This window comes from Fundulus heteroclitus, unplaced genomic scaffold, assembly GCF_011125445.2.
Source record: "Fundulus heteroclitus isolate FHET01 unplaced genomic scaffold, MU-UCD_Fhet_4.1 scaffold_141, whole genome shotgun sequence".
NCBI classification, from domain to species: domain Eukaryota; kingdom Metazoa; phylum Chordata; class Actinopteri; order Cyprinodontiformes; family Fundulidae; genus Fundulus; species Fundulus heteroclitus.
This window is the reverse complement of record NW_023396553.1, coordinates 484574-498608: the sequence shown is the minus strand read 5'-3', so window position 1 is coordinate 498608 and position 14035 is coordinate 484574. Positions and strand designations below refer to the sequence as shown.

The 14035-nt window shown below is 38.6% G+C and overlaps 2 protein-coding genes across 2 annotated transcripts; both read left to right on the top strand.

The window, feature by feature from the left end:
• Positions 1–3832: 3832 nt before the first annotated feature.
• LOC118558662 (dynein beta chain, ciliary-like) lies at positions 3833–8047 on the top strand. Its single transcript, XM_036129130.1, has 6 exons — positions 3833–3967; positions 4078–4390; positions 4671–4814; positions 5883–6038; positions 7113–7190; positions 7922–8047. The coding sequence occupies exons 2-6, from the start codon at positions 4088–4090 to the stop codon at positions 8045–8047; spliced, it is 807 nt and encodes a 268-aa protein (XP_035985023.1). The 5' UTR covers positions 3833–3967; positions 4078–4087.
• A 745-nt stretch (positions 8048–8792) lies between these two features.
• Positions 8793–13818, top strand: LOC118558661 (dynein heavy chain 11, axonemal-like; the record flags this gene model as incomplete). Its single annotated transcript, XM_036129129.1, has 5 exons — positions 8793–9017; positions 10193–10360; positions 10884–11000; positions 13251–13375; positions 13701–13818. Coding segments are annotated over exons 1-5 (726 nt in total), but the record flags the coding sequence as incomplete, so codon positions are not given.
• Positions 13819–14035: the final 217 nt, after the last annotated feature.

Sequence of the window (14035 nt, the reverse complement as noted above, 5' to 3'; positions counted from 1 at the left end):
CTTGCATATATAAATCAAGAAGAGAACTGTGGCGAAAGCGGTAAGGCTCCACTTGTGAGAGTACCATCTGTTGGGCTCTTTTTGGCATTAAGAGAACAATTCTTATTATCATACTGCCAGACAGAACACAAAAAGTTAATTATTTCTATTTTTCAATGCCAAAATGGCAATAGATTTTTTTTTATTATTTGTTAAATTTAGAAGTTTACATACCTGACATTACCATGTCTTTAAACAAATCGACAAAGCCCAGATGATGATGTGATAGCTTTCTAAACTTAGGATAAATCCAAACATTTGAACTAAATGAAGACGATCTGTCACGAAACCAGAGACAGGAGGAGCCAGTATTCAGCCAGACACAACGAAAATGCAAACAAAAGGCTTTAATAAAGCTCAAAACGTTCAGTCAGGGAATATGCAGGCTCGGTGGTCAAATAACAGTTCCAAGTCGGTACACAGGCGGGCGGGAAAAAACAGGCAAGGACACAGGATCAGGATCATCTCAGGATCAGGATGGCACAGAGGTCAAAAATGCCAAATTGGGTCAGTCAACAGGCAAACAAACAAGAAGGAATGCTGGACTAGACTCACCAAAGAGAGTTAGACAATGATCTGGCAGAGTGCAGGAGAACAGAGGCAGATATAAGTAGGGGAGTGAGCAGGTGAACAGAGTGAAACTAATTTACCAGAATGGGTGGAGCTGATCAGGGGGGACAAAATGGCTGGAAGTAAACTGAATCCGATTGGATGGTGACTGGTGAAGGGGAGTGACAGGAAAGACAAAAGAATGCGCTGGCAGGTGAGCTGAATAAAGGCTGGTGACAGAACTGATCTGAGCAGGCCAGAAGAAACTGATAATATAAAACAAAGTACAAAATCAAACCACATTAAAACTCAAACTATTCCATTAACCAAAACTTGTACAGACCTAAACCTAAGACAGAATTTATTACATGAGAGAATTACTAAACCAAAACAGAAATTAAACTAGACTAATTCAGAACCAAATCAACATAAAATAAAGACCAAACAGAACATTGCAAATAATAAAACCAGAGCTAATACTAAGACAGGAGAGTGGAACTAATTAAAAGACCAACATAAACCATAACAAAAACCCCAAATCATGACACAATCTTGCAGTTATTTGTAAGACAAAACATCAAACACTGTTCAAACACATTAGACGGAGCTAAGAAGGGTAAAGCATGGGAGCAAATAGGTCTTTAACAAGGACAATGGCTGTTAGGGGAATTCCAATTAATTACAAAGTGGCTTAAGGACATGTAAAACCAGTGTTTCCAACTGACTATCACAAAGCCCTGATTTCAGCCCAATACGTAATTTAAAAACTTTGAGGAAAGTTATTAAAAAACACTATTCTACTTTTGGCATTTAATAAATAGAAATGATATAATTAAAAAAAAATCCTTACCAAAGATTACCTTCAGTTTACAGTGAACAAAGGGGTGCAATTGCTGAAAAGAAACTAACTGAATAAGAAAATAAAATCCTCTTTGATATGATGGGAAAGGATTTAATTCTATTTTTACCCTGTGAAGGAATACAGGACTTCTCCACCAATAAACCTTTAGCTTTTAAAAGCCCTGTTTTGAAGGGATACTTATTCATCCATTTGTGGATATTGTAGTGCACTGTTTCATTGATTTGTCACAAATAAGGATTAAATGTATGTCTATAAGGTTAGCAATGCACTTAAATGCCAGGCTTCCCAAAGAGGCCTTGGCTTCTCCAGCTGCTCTATTTTAAAATTTGGAGAGGATTATGGTCTATGTCCTAATGTTAAACTCACAGACTGGAGGATCTTATAAGGGTAATCATTGTTGTGGTATTTCAAGTAACATAGTTAGAGAAACGTCCCATTTTTCCACATTTTTACATAAATGGCATAACATTTGTAATAGGATGTCATGGTTAGGGTCACTTTGGATTACAGCTGAAGGATTTTGTCAGAAGCATTGAACCCGCCTGCCCTCATGTGGCGGATTCTGCACATTGCACTAGTCAGAAATGCATGGATGTTTTGGGGAAAATCTTTGTTCACATATAACGTGATGTGGTTATAAGATGAAAATAACTACAGGCAGACACTTATTGGCCCAAACATTGCAAACCCTTGCTTACTGCTTTGTTATACTGCTACTTTATTTAACTTCAATGCTCTGTTGGGAAAACATGTATTATGGAACTTAAAAGGATATTATTTTGTCATTTGACAACATTTTGCAGATCAGTCACACGTTCTAAACACCAGCCGCTCTCCCCTATAGCATCAGGACCCTGTAAGGAAGACGGCAGTGGGACCTTGGAAAAATAAGAAAGCTGTAGATCTGGGGTGTCTGATCTATTCAACCTAAGTAGAATCTATAGGAATTTGACATGAGGTGAAACCAGGCCCAATGAATGGTGATCCCATCCTACAAAACATTCTGGTACGATTGCCAGCATCAGGGAGTTCAGATACATCAGATGTTCTTTAGTCATGCCCAAAATGTGGCAAAAGGTTAACCAAGACAAAGCTATAGCTGCTATTCTTTTAAGGTATGGCTCTTCTTGCTTTGCACATCTCGTTTGTTTTTTTGCTAAAGACCCCTAGCTCCGTCAGACTGAATGAAGAGCATCTGTGAAGTTTAAAGTTGGATCACTTGAACACATGAATGTGCTTCAATCTTAACTAGTCAATTGGAGTTCTGTGTGCTTAGGGATGTGGTCCTGCTGGAAGGTAAACCAACGTTAATTTTTCTGCAGCTTCTCACAGACTTTCTTCCAGTATCACCCCGGATTTAACCCAATCCATCTTCCTACGAACCCTGGCCAGATTGCCTGTCCCTGAAGTAGAAAATCTTCCGCAAAATCATGATACCACCACCATAATTTTTCATGGTGGGGAGAGTGTTCAGGATGATGTGCAGTATTAGTTTTTCATCAGACTGGCTTGCATGTATAAAGTTACACTACGGTCTTACCAGGGTACCTTCTTCCACATGTCTGCTGTTTTCCCCAACATGAATAATGGTAAACTGCAACTAGAACTTCTTTATATCACTCTATGGTTAGACTCAGATGTGTGGAGCAAACAACTTTCAGTACTGCTACAAGAACATCTCACCTACCTGAGCAGAGGATCTCTGCATCGCCTCCAGTTACCACAGGTATCTGTGATGCTGCTCTGATTGATACTCTCCTTGACAAGTCAGTCAATTCAGATTAAAACTCATGTCTTGGTAGTTTTTCAGTTGTATTATATACTTATTCCCTTTTTGGATGATTGAATGAAAAGTGCTCTGTCCAAAGCTTGGCTTAATGTTTTTCTTTTTTAACCCTGCAATAGACAAGGCAAGTTTATGTGTTAATAAACATTCATTCACAAGGCAATCCAAATTGCTTCACAGAATTTCAGACGCCTGACCTGCCTGGAGCGTTCCTTGGTCTTTATGATGCTATTTAGTGACTAATTTTCTCAAACAAACCAATGAGGCCTTAACTTTCAAACTGAACTTGTACTTAGATTGAATTACTTACAGGAAGAAAAAGAATCAGGTGACCTAGATTGTAATGAAAAACACATTTTTAAAAACTGAAAGGGGCAATAACTGTTCTGCAAAGCACTACAGTCATGAAAACTTATTGTACGTGCACATTTCGGTTGTTACATTTTTTGCACGTCCTGTGGGGCTCTCTGTGAGTCTCCTCTGAAAGTTCAGGTTACTTGGATAGGGTTACAAGCTCCGTAAGCTCAACAAACAGACACTGCCATTTAGTGTAATGAAGCCATGCCACAGAGCCATTGTCACGGTGACAAGGGCAACTGTCGATCCAGTTGTGGATAGCTGTTCCAGGTGGCCAAAGAAAAGAAAGGAAACCAAGTTTGGACAGAAGAAGAAGGACGTCGCTGTTCTTCAGATTACAGAGAGAACCATCGATCTTGTCAAGCAGGACTGAAGTAAGCTAGTACCTGCTGTTATCTTGTTCTATTTGAACCTCTTCTCAGGTTTCACATTCCCTTGCACAAAGAATCAAGATGCTCCTGTTTACCTCTCCTCTTTCCACCAGAGGAGTCTTCATGGCTGAAGCCGGGGGCACAAGTAGAGGTAACAGCGGAGGGATGACCACCGGGGTTGCAGGAGGAGTGCGTGTCCCGCAGGAACCCTCTCTGAAGGCCGGGGTGGTGCTGTCAGATGAAAGAGTTGACTTCCTTCGAGAGCAGGCCTTCTGTGTGCTGCGAGTGAAGACGGATAAGTGGAACCGTTTTATCGCTGCAGAGGAGAATCAAAAGATTATACTGGATTTTCTGGACCACATCTGGACTAACAGGCTGCTGCTTTTCACCGGACCTGGTGGGACGCTGCATGCAGGAGACGCTCAGGTAAGAAATGCACACATGCAATAGGTAAAGCAGTCTTATGTGAGAAGAGTGTATAATAGGTTAAATGCACCCTGTCCTTAAGACTAATAATAAACAAAAATGTTTATATGCAGCCATACATTCCTGTACCATGAACAAGATATCTAAGATGCAGATACATTGAGTAAATATTGATGTCTATGCTCTATCTAATGTCAAATTTTTTTGAAATAAGTCACTACTTATTTCTGGTGCTTTCAATGCTGTTGAAAGCATTCCTACTGTTTTTGGTCCTGTGAAGACATCTCCACCATGGAAGACCAAGCTGCTGTGTGTGCTGAAGAAAGGCGTAAAGAGAATCGCCCGCCAAGATTTCAGGCACCAGTTTAGACTGGGGGAAGTTCCTGGATACCCAATGGAGCACCTACCTGTGGTCATCTCTGAGGTTGGACGGTTTATGAGCACACATATGACCCTGATGGAATATGAGATGACTATGGGATTAATGTTGAAAATATTACAGTACAAACATCTTTTAACTGCAATTTCCCTTAACTTGGAGGAGTTCCTGCTGTTGTACATTGTGATTAACTGTCAGTGAATACCAAAACAGCTTATGGAGCTGAACTGCAAAGAAAAAATAAACATACACTGCCTTCAAACTATTTATACCCCTTGAACTTTTTCACGTTGTGTCCGTTTACAACATCAAACCTAACTCTTTTAACTTAACTATCTTATCTCGACTATCTTACATATCAAAATTATGTATTTTAAATGAATAAATATAAATACGTTTCTAAAAAGTTTAGTGATAATTCATTAGATTAGACTGTATTCATCCTCCGTGGGAGAAATTGTTACGGCAGCAAAACAGCGTAAAAGGTGTACATCTGGGAAAATTATTCAAATAATTTATTAATGAATATGTACACATACACATAGATAGATAGATAGATAGATAGATAGATAGATAGATAGATAGATAGATAGATAGATAGATAGATAGATAGATAGATAGATAGATAGATAGATAGATAGATAGATAGATAGATAGATAGATAGATAGATAGATAGATAGATAGATAGATAGATAGATAGATAGAGCCAAAATCTGGACAAAATCTTCCTTGTCCCCGACCTTACTGTACAGTCCAGGGCACGAGTCACAACCGAACTGGCCATCCTGACCACCTTGTTCAAAAATGTCCATCTCCAGATATGCAACGCTGATAAACACATAGAAGAGACTATCAGCTTTAATTGCAGCAAAAGATGCTTCTATAATGTGTTGCCTCATAATACAAATGCACTTTGCAGATTTTTACAACGTGCCAAAATGTAAATAAGTTCAAGGGGAAAGGAATATGTTTGCACCGTATGCTTTCTATACATGAACATTACACTGTATGCTTGTAAAAACACAAAAAGAACACATAGGGCTGGTGTGTGTGTGTGGAATGGTATAAAACTGATCAAAATGACCTGCAAAACAGTCCATGTGTCGATACAGGTGCTGGTATTTGTGCTGTCCAACGGGCTTAAACGTGAGGACTGGCCGCGGGTGGTTTCTGAAGACATCCATCGCCACCTGGAGAGATTCAGAAGCAAGGTGGTGACACTGAGAGGCCACGCAGAGGGAAGGACCCTGCTGCCTCTTCCCCTGTGTGTGCAGAGAGCACAACCCCAAGATATTGGTTTTAGGTTAGAACATCCTACTAAGTTACTTCCACCACCAAGTACAGATGTTGTAGTTGTGATTTTTTTTTAAAAATTTGTACACCACTTTCTTTCAATTATAGTACTGTCAAAGTAGAGCATTGGATTCTCAAACTTTTGTTTTGTAACAAGTATCACCTCTGTTAAATCTACGTATCAACGTCTTGACAGAGATTCTGAGAACATGATTATCACAGCACTTGACTTTTTAATTACTTACGTCTTGTCTCAAAAACAAGTACAAAAAAATTAAAATTTGTTTTTTATCATGTTTATTATGTTAGATTGGCACTGCTTAGTTATTTAAATTGTACATTGTAATTAGATGTAAAACATTTTGGTCAGAAGCTGACAATTTTAAGTTCAAAGTTGGGAAAGTTAGCAGAAAGCTCCATCGAAGGTTGGAAGAATTCTACCAACCTCCTCAAAATCAAATATGGCCGCTCAGCGCACAAAACATAGCAATGGCTACAGTTTATACACTGTGGATGATTACATCTAAATAAATCTTTCCTCCAAACAGTGATATACGGGCTGCTTTAGTGTGCATATTTTTCCAGGTTTTGCGCAACCTACAGAGGAATTAATAGCTAATAATAATAATAATAATAATAATAATAATAATAATAATAATAAACTAAATGGCCCAATCAGTATAAAAGTAAATGTATACCAGTGATTTAATTATTCTGACAGAAGTAAGATTAAAAAGAGAGAACTTTAAATTGCTTATTTTTTATTGAGTGAAACAAACTCATTAAAAAGATTTACAACTTGATCATGACAACCCCCAACTTGCTAAAGTAATGAACTCCTGTTTGAAGTCTGCCAAAGGTGTTTTCATGTTTCCATGCCTCACATTTTTATTTTCATCCTTACTGACTGATTCACTGTCTGTCCCCTGCAGCCCGACTGGATGGCCACTGGACCATGGCTTGTTATACTCTATAGAAACTTTAATAGTTCAGTGGTCTGGACAGATCTGGAATGTGCTTAAGAAAGACTCTGGCTGCTTCTGCTTCAGGGAGACCACCCAGGTCCCAACGTGGAGATCCGGTTTTGGTCCAACCAGAGGGAAAACCTACTGGGCATCCAGTCCCAAGTATGACACTAGCTCTGTAGAGGTCAATGTGGTATGATTGATGCAAATTTAAACTGAACTCTGATTGTAAAGGTGTAATTTATATATATAAAGGTGTATATATTATATATTATATATATATATATATATATAATATATATATATATATATATATATATATATATCTATATATATATATAGTGAAAAAATTCTCAACAAAGCACCAACAACAGGGTTCACGCTACCACAGCAGGGTAGAGTGAACACATTCAGAGCAAAGCACAGAAAAGAAAATTGTAATTTGAAGACCAAAACAGAGTTGTCCTGACAGTAACTCAAGCATTGACATAATTAAGCCACAAATCTTTACAAACAAATAATTTACTATCTTGGAATTTGTTTCAGCTTTCTTAATAATATTTTAGCGATATTGTTTGCAAAATATGTGCATTTTTGAATACTGCAGAAATACATAATCCCACAAAATTAAGTATTGCATAGACACAAACAGACCTATCCTTTTGGTATTAATAAGAATATAATATTTTGTAACTGGGTCCCTGAGTTATTCCTAGATATGAAAAGACATAATTAACGTAAAAAAGAGATAAGAAATTAAGCAAAAACTGGCTGGGTGACTGACTGAAATAGCATTTGTCATAGGGAAGGGCTGATATACCACTACCTATAAATATGAATAGGAACAGTCAAAGCACATAAATTGTCATGTTTTTATATTGTCATGTTGACAGATCCAGAGCTCCAAAGTGGAGCAAATCATGGAGATCCTGAGAAGAGTGAAGAGCAGTTACTACAATGCCTTTAAGGATGTCTGTGTCAAAGTCGACGACGGTAAATTACTTTACTCTGTCCTCTAATCTCACACAACTCTTTCCTTGTGATTTATCAGTGTCTTGCAAAGCATTTATACCCTTTAAACAATTTTATCTTTTGTCACATTACAACACTTTTGCTTTCACTTCACAGTTATGTTACTTTGTGTAAGTCTATCACATAACATCCAAATACAATAAATAAAATTTTGTGGTGTGACAAAATGCGGAGTTCAACAGGTTTGATTCCTTTTGCAGAAGGTATCAAAACTGTTGCACTGTTCCCCGAGTAACAACTATAAAAGCATTTACTGTATTCATAAACACTCATACCAACATTTACCCACACAAGCAAGTTTTCTCAATATCTTTTCTGTATATCCATCCGTTCATCTATCAGTCATGGTAACTTCATGATATGTGCTTTGATGATGTTGGAGCAAATTTGACGCATTATGTTTGTATATTCCATGTACAAAACTACTACAGCTGTGATTGAAGCAGAAGACATAGATCTGTACCTACGGCCTCTGAGGAGACAGATCAGCAACTTAGAAGAGAGGAGTTTTTCACAGGTGGAACCTCTACTACCTCCTCTTTTTCACACTCTTTGCCTCATCTGGAGTCATTCCCAGTACTATTGCACCCCACAGCGCATGGTGGTACTCTTGCAAGAGTTCTCTAATCTGATCATAGAAAAGGTACACTGATAATTAGTGGATATGTGGATGAGAAAGGAGAAGGGAAGAAATCTAACCAAACTGTACATGTCTTCCCCCAGGCCTTTGCGTACCTTATTCCTGAAGAACTGTTTAAGATGGAACTCGAGGAAGGGATGGAGAGAGTGCAAATAAGCATCTCAGTTCTGCGTTCCTTCAAGGGACTGTTTCACACTTACCGTCAGCAGATACCTGCTTACTACAAGCACGAGAAGAACACCAAGTTGTGGGACTTTCCTGCAACACTTATCTTCAAGCGTTTAGACTGCATCATGGAAAGGCTTCTTATGATTGAGGTGTGTGGGTTCACCAGCGTGGCTCTGTTGTGGATTTGTTGCAGGATGGCAAGGGTGTAGGCTTCAGTCTTAAAAAGGTAGCAGAAGAGCTGTATTTGTGTCTCAAAGCATTTAAAGGCCTATTAAAACACAAGTGTTTATTGTTGTTGTTTTTTTCATCTTCTGCTTCTACCATTCATTTCTCTTTCTTATTCAGAGTACATTGTCTTTTTGGATTCCTGAGCATTAACAAAAACTCACCAAATTTGCACGCGTATAAGCCGCTGAAAAACATTTCTTTGAGATCTGCCCATAAAACAACAAACCAAATATTTATTCCATGCTGCTTCTACAGATGTTGATCTACATTTTACATACATATGCACCAAACTGAAAACAATTAATAATAACCTAGTATAAATAAATGTTAAACATGTGATTGTAAGGAGAAAGGAAACCATAGAAGATTTTTAATTGATCAGCAATCCCCCTGCTTTTTCATTTACACCTATGAACTTGAGTACACATGCAAAATCCATTAGAGCTACAAAAAAGCCTCTTTGACCCACAAATATACGCTACAGTATGACTAGTGTACTGTAGGAAGTCTGCCATTTTAATGAAAGACATTGGTCATTTTTCAGCATTTTTGTGATAAGAAAAAAAAAAAACAATACAGGTTTGTCAAAGACAGCTAACATTTTTTTAGGGGATTTTCTTCAATACCAACAAAACATTCACAAAATGTCCCTGTTGTGCTATGGGAAACGTCTTTACTACTTTTTTTCAAGATTGGCAATTTTGAAAATGTAAAAAAAAAAATAGATCCAATTTCTATTCCACTTAACCGTGAAAAGATTCTGTTTATTTTTTTTTCTTTAATGTGCAATGGTTCTGTACATTTTCTTGCCGTGCTTCCAAATTTGTAGAGTTTATATTTAGCTAAATCGAACTCCAGGATAAATGAAACAGACTCTGTTTGTAGAAGATACAACTATTTTAATTTTTCATGCTCTATGTTTCTGACACTGTTCTGAGATATTACGCATTTTTGTTTTTCAATTTATGACAATTTCAATTAGTTGTTTTTTTGTTTTTGTTTTTTGTTCCATGAAGTAAACCATGTCATATTTAAACAGATTTATATTGTCTTGTCAGTGTCATTCAACAGTTATTTTTCCCCATCTCCTTAACAGGACATTTTTGCGACCGCCCTGGACTTTCTGAAGCTGGAAAAGGTTGAACTTGGTGGATCGAGAGGAAAAATCTTAAGTGAGATGGTGTTCAGCATGAGCGAAGAGTTTCATGACCGCTGGCGGACCCTGAGAGAGAGCAAATACGACCCCTTTGACTACACTAATGATGTGAGACGTTGTGAGGCTGTCGCTGTTGTGCTTGATGTCACACTGCTATTTATTCATTAGGCCTCTAAGGGTTGTTATTCACAGCCGTTTATATGTGGCATTGACAGACCTGGCCAAATAATGAAAAATAACAATTAGATGTTATTTTTCTGCCCCACAGTGCAGTAATTGAAAGCTAGTAAGGCAAAGTTGTTGCTAGGCAACACACAAGATCCAGTGACTGGAGTCATTATTAATCAGGGCATCAATATTTAATTTGCTACATGTAAATATTATTTTACAACAGCTTCCAGTGTGACTCGGAACAGACACTCAATTTGAAATTGATTTGTGTCAGAATAAATTTTTCTCAAGTACGAGCTATTGTGGCCAAAACTGATTAACTGAGCCAAGGAGGGCTTGGAAGGTTGCACTGAAATTTTAAGAGAATGCAAATTGAACAGAAGTAGAGGTTCAATCTGAACCTTTAAATCACACAAGTCAAAATATCCCTCACTTCTTTCCCTTGCCTCTTTGTTCCCAGGATTTTGTGCATCATCACAGGCGTTTTGTGGAGCAGAACAAAGATTTTGACCAGAGGCTTGGGACTGTCCTCAATTTGGCCTTTCACCACTCCAAAAACCTGAATTCAGCCTTTAAGGTAAGGACATTCTTCTCTAATATTTCGAAAAAATGAAATACAGTGTGCTACAGGGTAGTTTCAGGATTTCATGATAGCAAAGAATCCAAATAGACAACATCTAGTGTGTTTGCAACCATTTATGAATCAACATAAGGATTATTTTTAAGTGTATTTTTTATTGCCTGTGTTTAAAACTTCCTCTTAAATGCTGTTTCTCATCAGCTGTTGAAGATATTTGGGAGTCTTCTGGAGAGACGCAGAATCCGAGAGTTGTTTTCTCCTAACTACAATGTATTGCTAGCAATGTTCAACCAGGAAATAGACCACTGTCAGGTTATACTGGATCAGCACAGAGAAGGGGTGAGAGGCTGGATTAAAATATTCTTTTAAATAAATGTTCAATATTCCCTTGCCTACTCATTCCCTTTCAGGATTCAAAATTTGCCCAGTCTGATAAACTATGCTTTTAACACAGCACTAAGTAATTTTCTAGTGGTGCTTCCCCTACAGGACATTTTGAAAATAGCACTGTTGTAGACACTAGCTGCCCACTCACAAACCAGTTGTGTGTAATAAAGCAGTGCAAGCTAGCTGTTGTTAATAATTTGAGAGGGAGAGAGAGAGAGGTCAAAAACAAGGCTAATAAACCGCAACCTGCGACTCACAAAATTTAAGAGACTTCAGAAAAGACATGCAAAAAGTCACTTATGACAGGTGCACTTGGTAACAATGCTGTTGATGCCAATGTCCTTAGGCTCCATCCGAATATGTCTTTCGGCTAAGGACTTTAGCCAAAGCAGAAATGCGTCAGCGGTCGCCATGCTAAGTGCTGTCCGTCCGAATAGGCCAGTCAGTAATGAAGATGGTATGAAATGGAGCCTGTATGCTTCCTCTCATAGCTACTTTAGCATAGGAACCTTGCAATGTCCCTTACCAATGCTAAGGACCTATAAGAAATTCCACAATCCTTCGCGCGACATGACGTATAAGCACAGCCCACCTCACAGAAATTAACAAAAATGTCCGGAGAGAAGAAGCGTGCACTCTGTAGTTCATTTTCGGAAGGCTGTGGGCCTGAATTTGACAAGAATCATCCATGTGCATTTTGGCACTGCAGTCCGAAGCTCCTTTCCTACCCCGATAGAGTTCATACTGTTGACCTCATAAAAGGTTCAGGAACAGGATCCAGGAATAGGTGCTAGGAGCTATAATCACATTTTATTAGATGGAGCCTTGCGCCGGGCTCACATTGAATGCGGTGCAGTTACAGTTGTGGCGCCGCAAGGAACCCAGATAATTAAAAACCAGTGTGTCAACTCACATCAATTGCATGCGTGTGTGGGTCTGGTTACCGAGGCAGCGCGGTGCTGCAAAAAAATTCAGGAAGAAGGAAGTTTGACCGTATCAAGCTCCTGAATTTCACAAGCTAAACAGGAAACACTGGGCACTAGAAAGGATAAAGTTCTGGTGAACTTTATCCGCAACCTGCACCGTATTCAATGTGAGGCCGGGGTTACATTGGGCTACCGTAAAACTATTAATTTTAGAACTGCCACTGTGTCGGTGCATAGAAAGTTGTAAGTGTGGTTTTCGGCCAGAGACAATGGAGATCACAGACCCCATCAATCTTCTCATAAACACTTAAATTACCATCACGGGGATTATAAGAGGATAAACTAAGGTAAAAATATTACTTAGTGCTGCTTTAACTTTGCTTTAATACTGAAGTCTCTGCAGCAATGTCGTCCAAACTCAGTCCTCAGTGCATTCATGTTTTAGATATCACCCGGGTTCAGCAGATCTTGGTTATTAGCAGCCTAGCAAAGCTTTATCTCCTGCTGAGGAACTAAGTAAGGCCCAGTCTGCACAACAACGAGATTAGGTGTTTCCAAAACATTTTTTTTTTTTTCTTAATCATTTATGATAATGTACCATGTTCGTCTGTGGATGGGGCATAAGTCACTTGGTTCAGCTACTTATGGAGTAGAAACACATTTAATTCACCACATTGGTAAATGAACTGGAATTTGAGTTGTTCATTCTTTTTTTCTCACTAAAGGGAATGTAATCGTACAAAACGTTTCCATGCTAGGTCAGTTAGAATGACCAATGAAGGTAAAAAGATTTTGTGCTTTTGCTAAGCATTTGGCATACCTGCCTTTAGATGACTTCAGTCAAACATTAAAATGTTTAACATTAAATTCTTCCACAAACTTCTATTTTGTGGTACAATACACCCATCATTAATAACGTCCAATTTTATTTCAGCTGCAGTCTGGTTGTGCAGTTCTGGGAAAAAACATGCCCTCTGTGGCTGGGAACCTCAAATGGTCGCAAGAACTCCGGAGCCGCATCCTTACCGACAGAAGCAACTTCTGCCAGTTGCCTCACATGTATGAACCAACTCTATACCTACCAGGCTCAGACATAACACCTTTAAATGTTTAGCACGTAGCAGATCTGATTATGAGTTTCTCATACTGCAGCTGTAACTCTATGCATGCGAATATACTAATATAAAGAATGTTTATAGTGTTTGAGCCTTTTCTAAGAACTGCTTAACATAAAAATATTTTGTCCATCCATCCATCCATCGTCTTCCGCTTATCTGGGGTCAGGTTACGGGGGTAGCAGCTTCAGTTGGGAATGAAAAACCTTTTGTGATTTGGTTTAAAAACTATATGGATAACATTGTGCTGTTTCTTTTCTATTGTACAGGCCTCTGGGGAGTGCTGAGGCAGACGAGGTGCTCAGGAAGTGTGAACATCTTCTTGAGATTTTGGAAAAGCATGATGAAGAGCTGTTTTCAGAGTGGACTGAGGGGCTGGAGGATGTCTTACAAATGCATCTAAGACAGTCGCTGTTAACACTAGACAATGAGACAGGCCTTTTCCAGGTCAACTTCAGTCCTGCTGTAAGCACAAAGTGAAATATCTCTGCCCGTTAAAAGTTTTAGTAAGTAAATGCATGTTGTTTCAAATCGCACTGCCTTCACAAACTTGCAGTAGACAAATATACCAAGCGTAAGCACTTCCACCTGATGAATTCAGAGA

Excerpts from the sequence above, each read along its gene's own strand:
- LOC118558662 (XM_036129130.1), top strand. The coding sequence starts at position 4,088 with ATGGCTGAAGCCGGGGGCACAAGTAGAGGTAACAGCGGAGGGATGACC. Across the intron at positions 4,391-4,670 it reads TGCATGCAGGAGACGCTCAG|ACATCTCCACCATGGAAGAC; the intron begins GTAAGAAATGCA and ends GGTCCTGTGAAG. Across the intron at positions 4,815-5,882 it reads TACCTGTGGTCATCTCTGAG|GTGCTGGTATTTGTGCTGTC; the intron begins GTTGGACGGTTT and ends GTGTCGATACAG.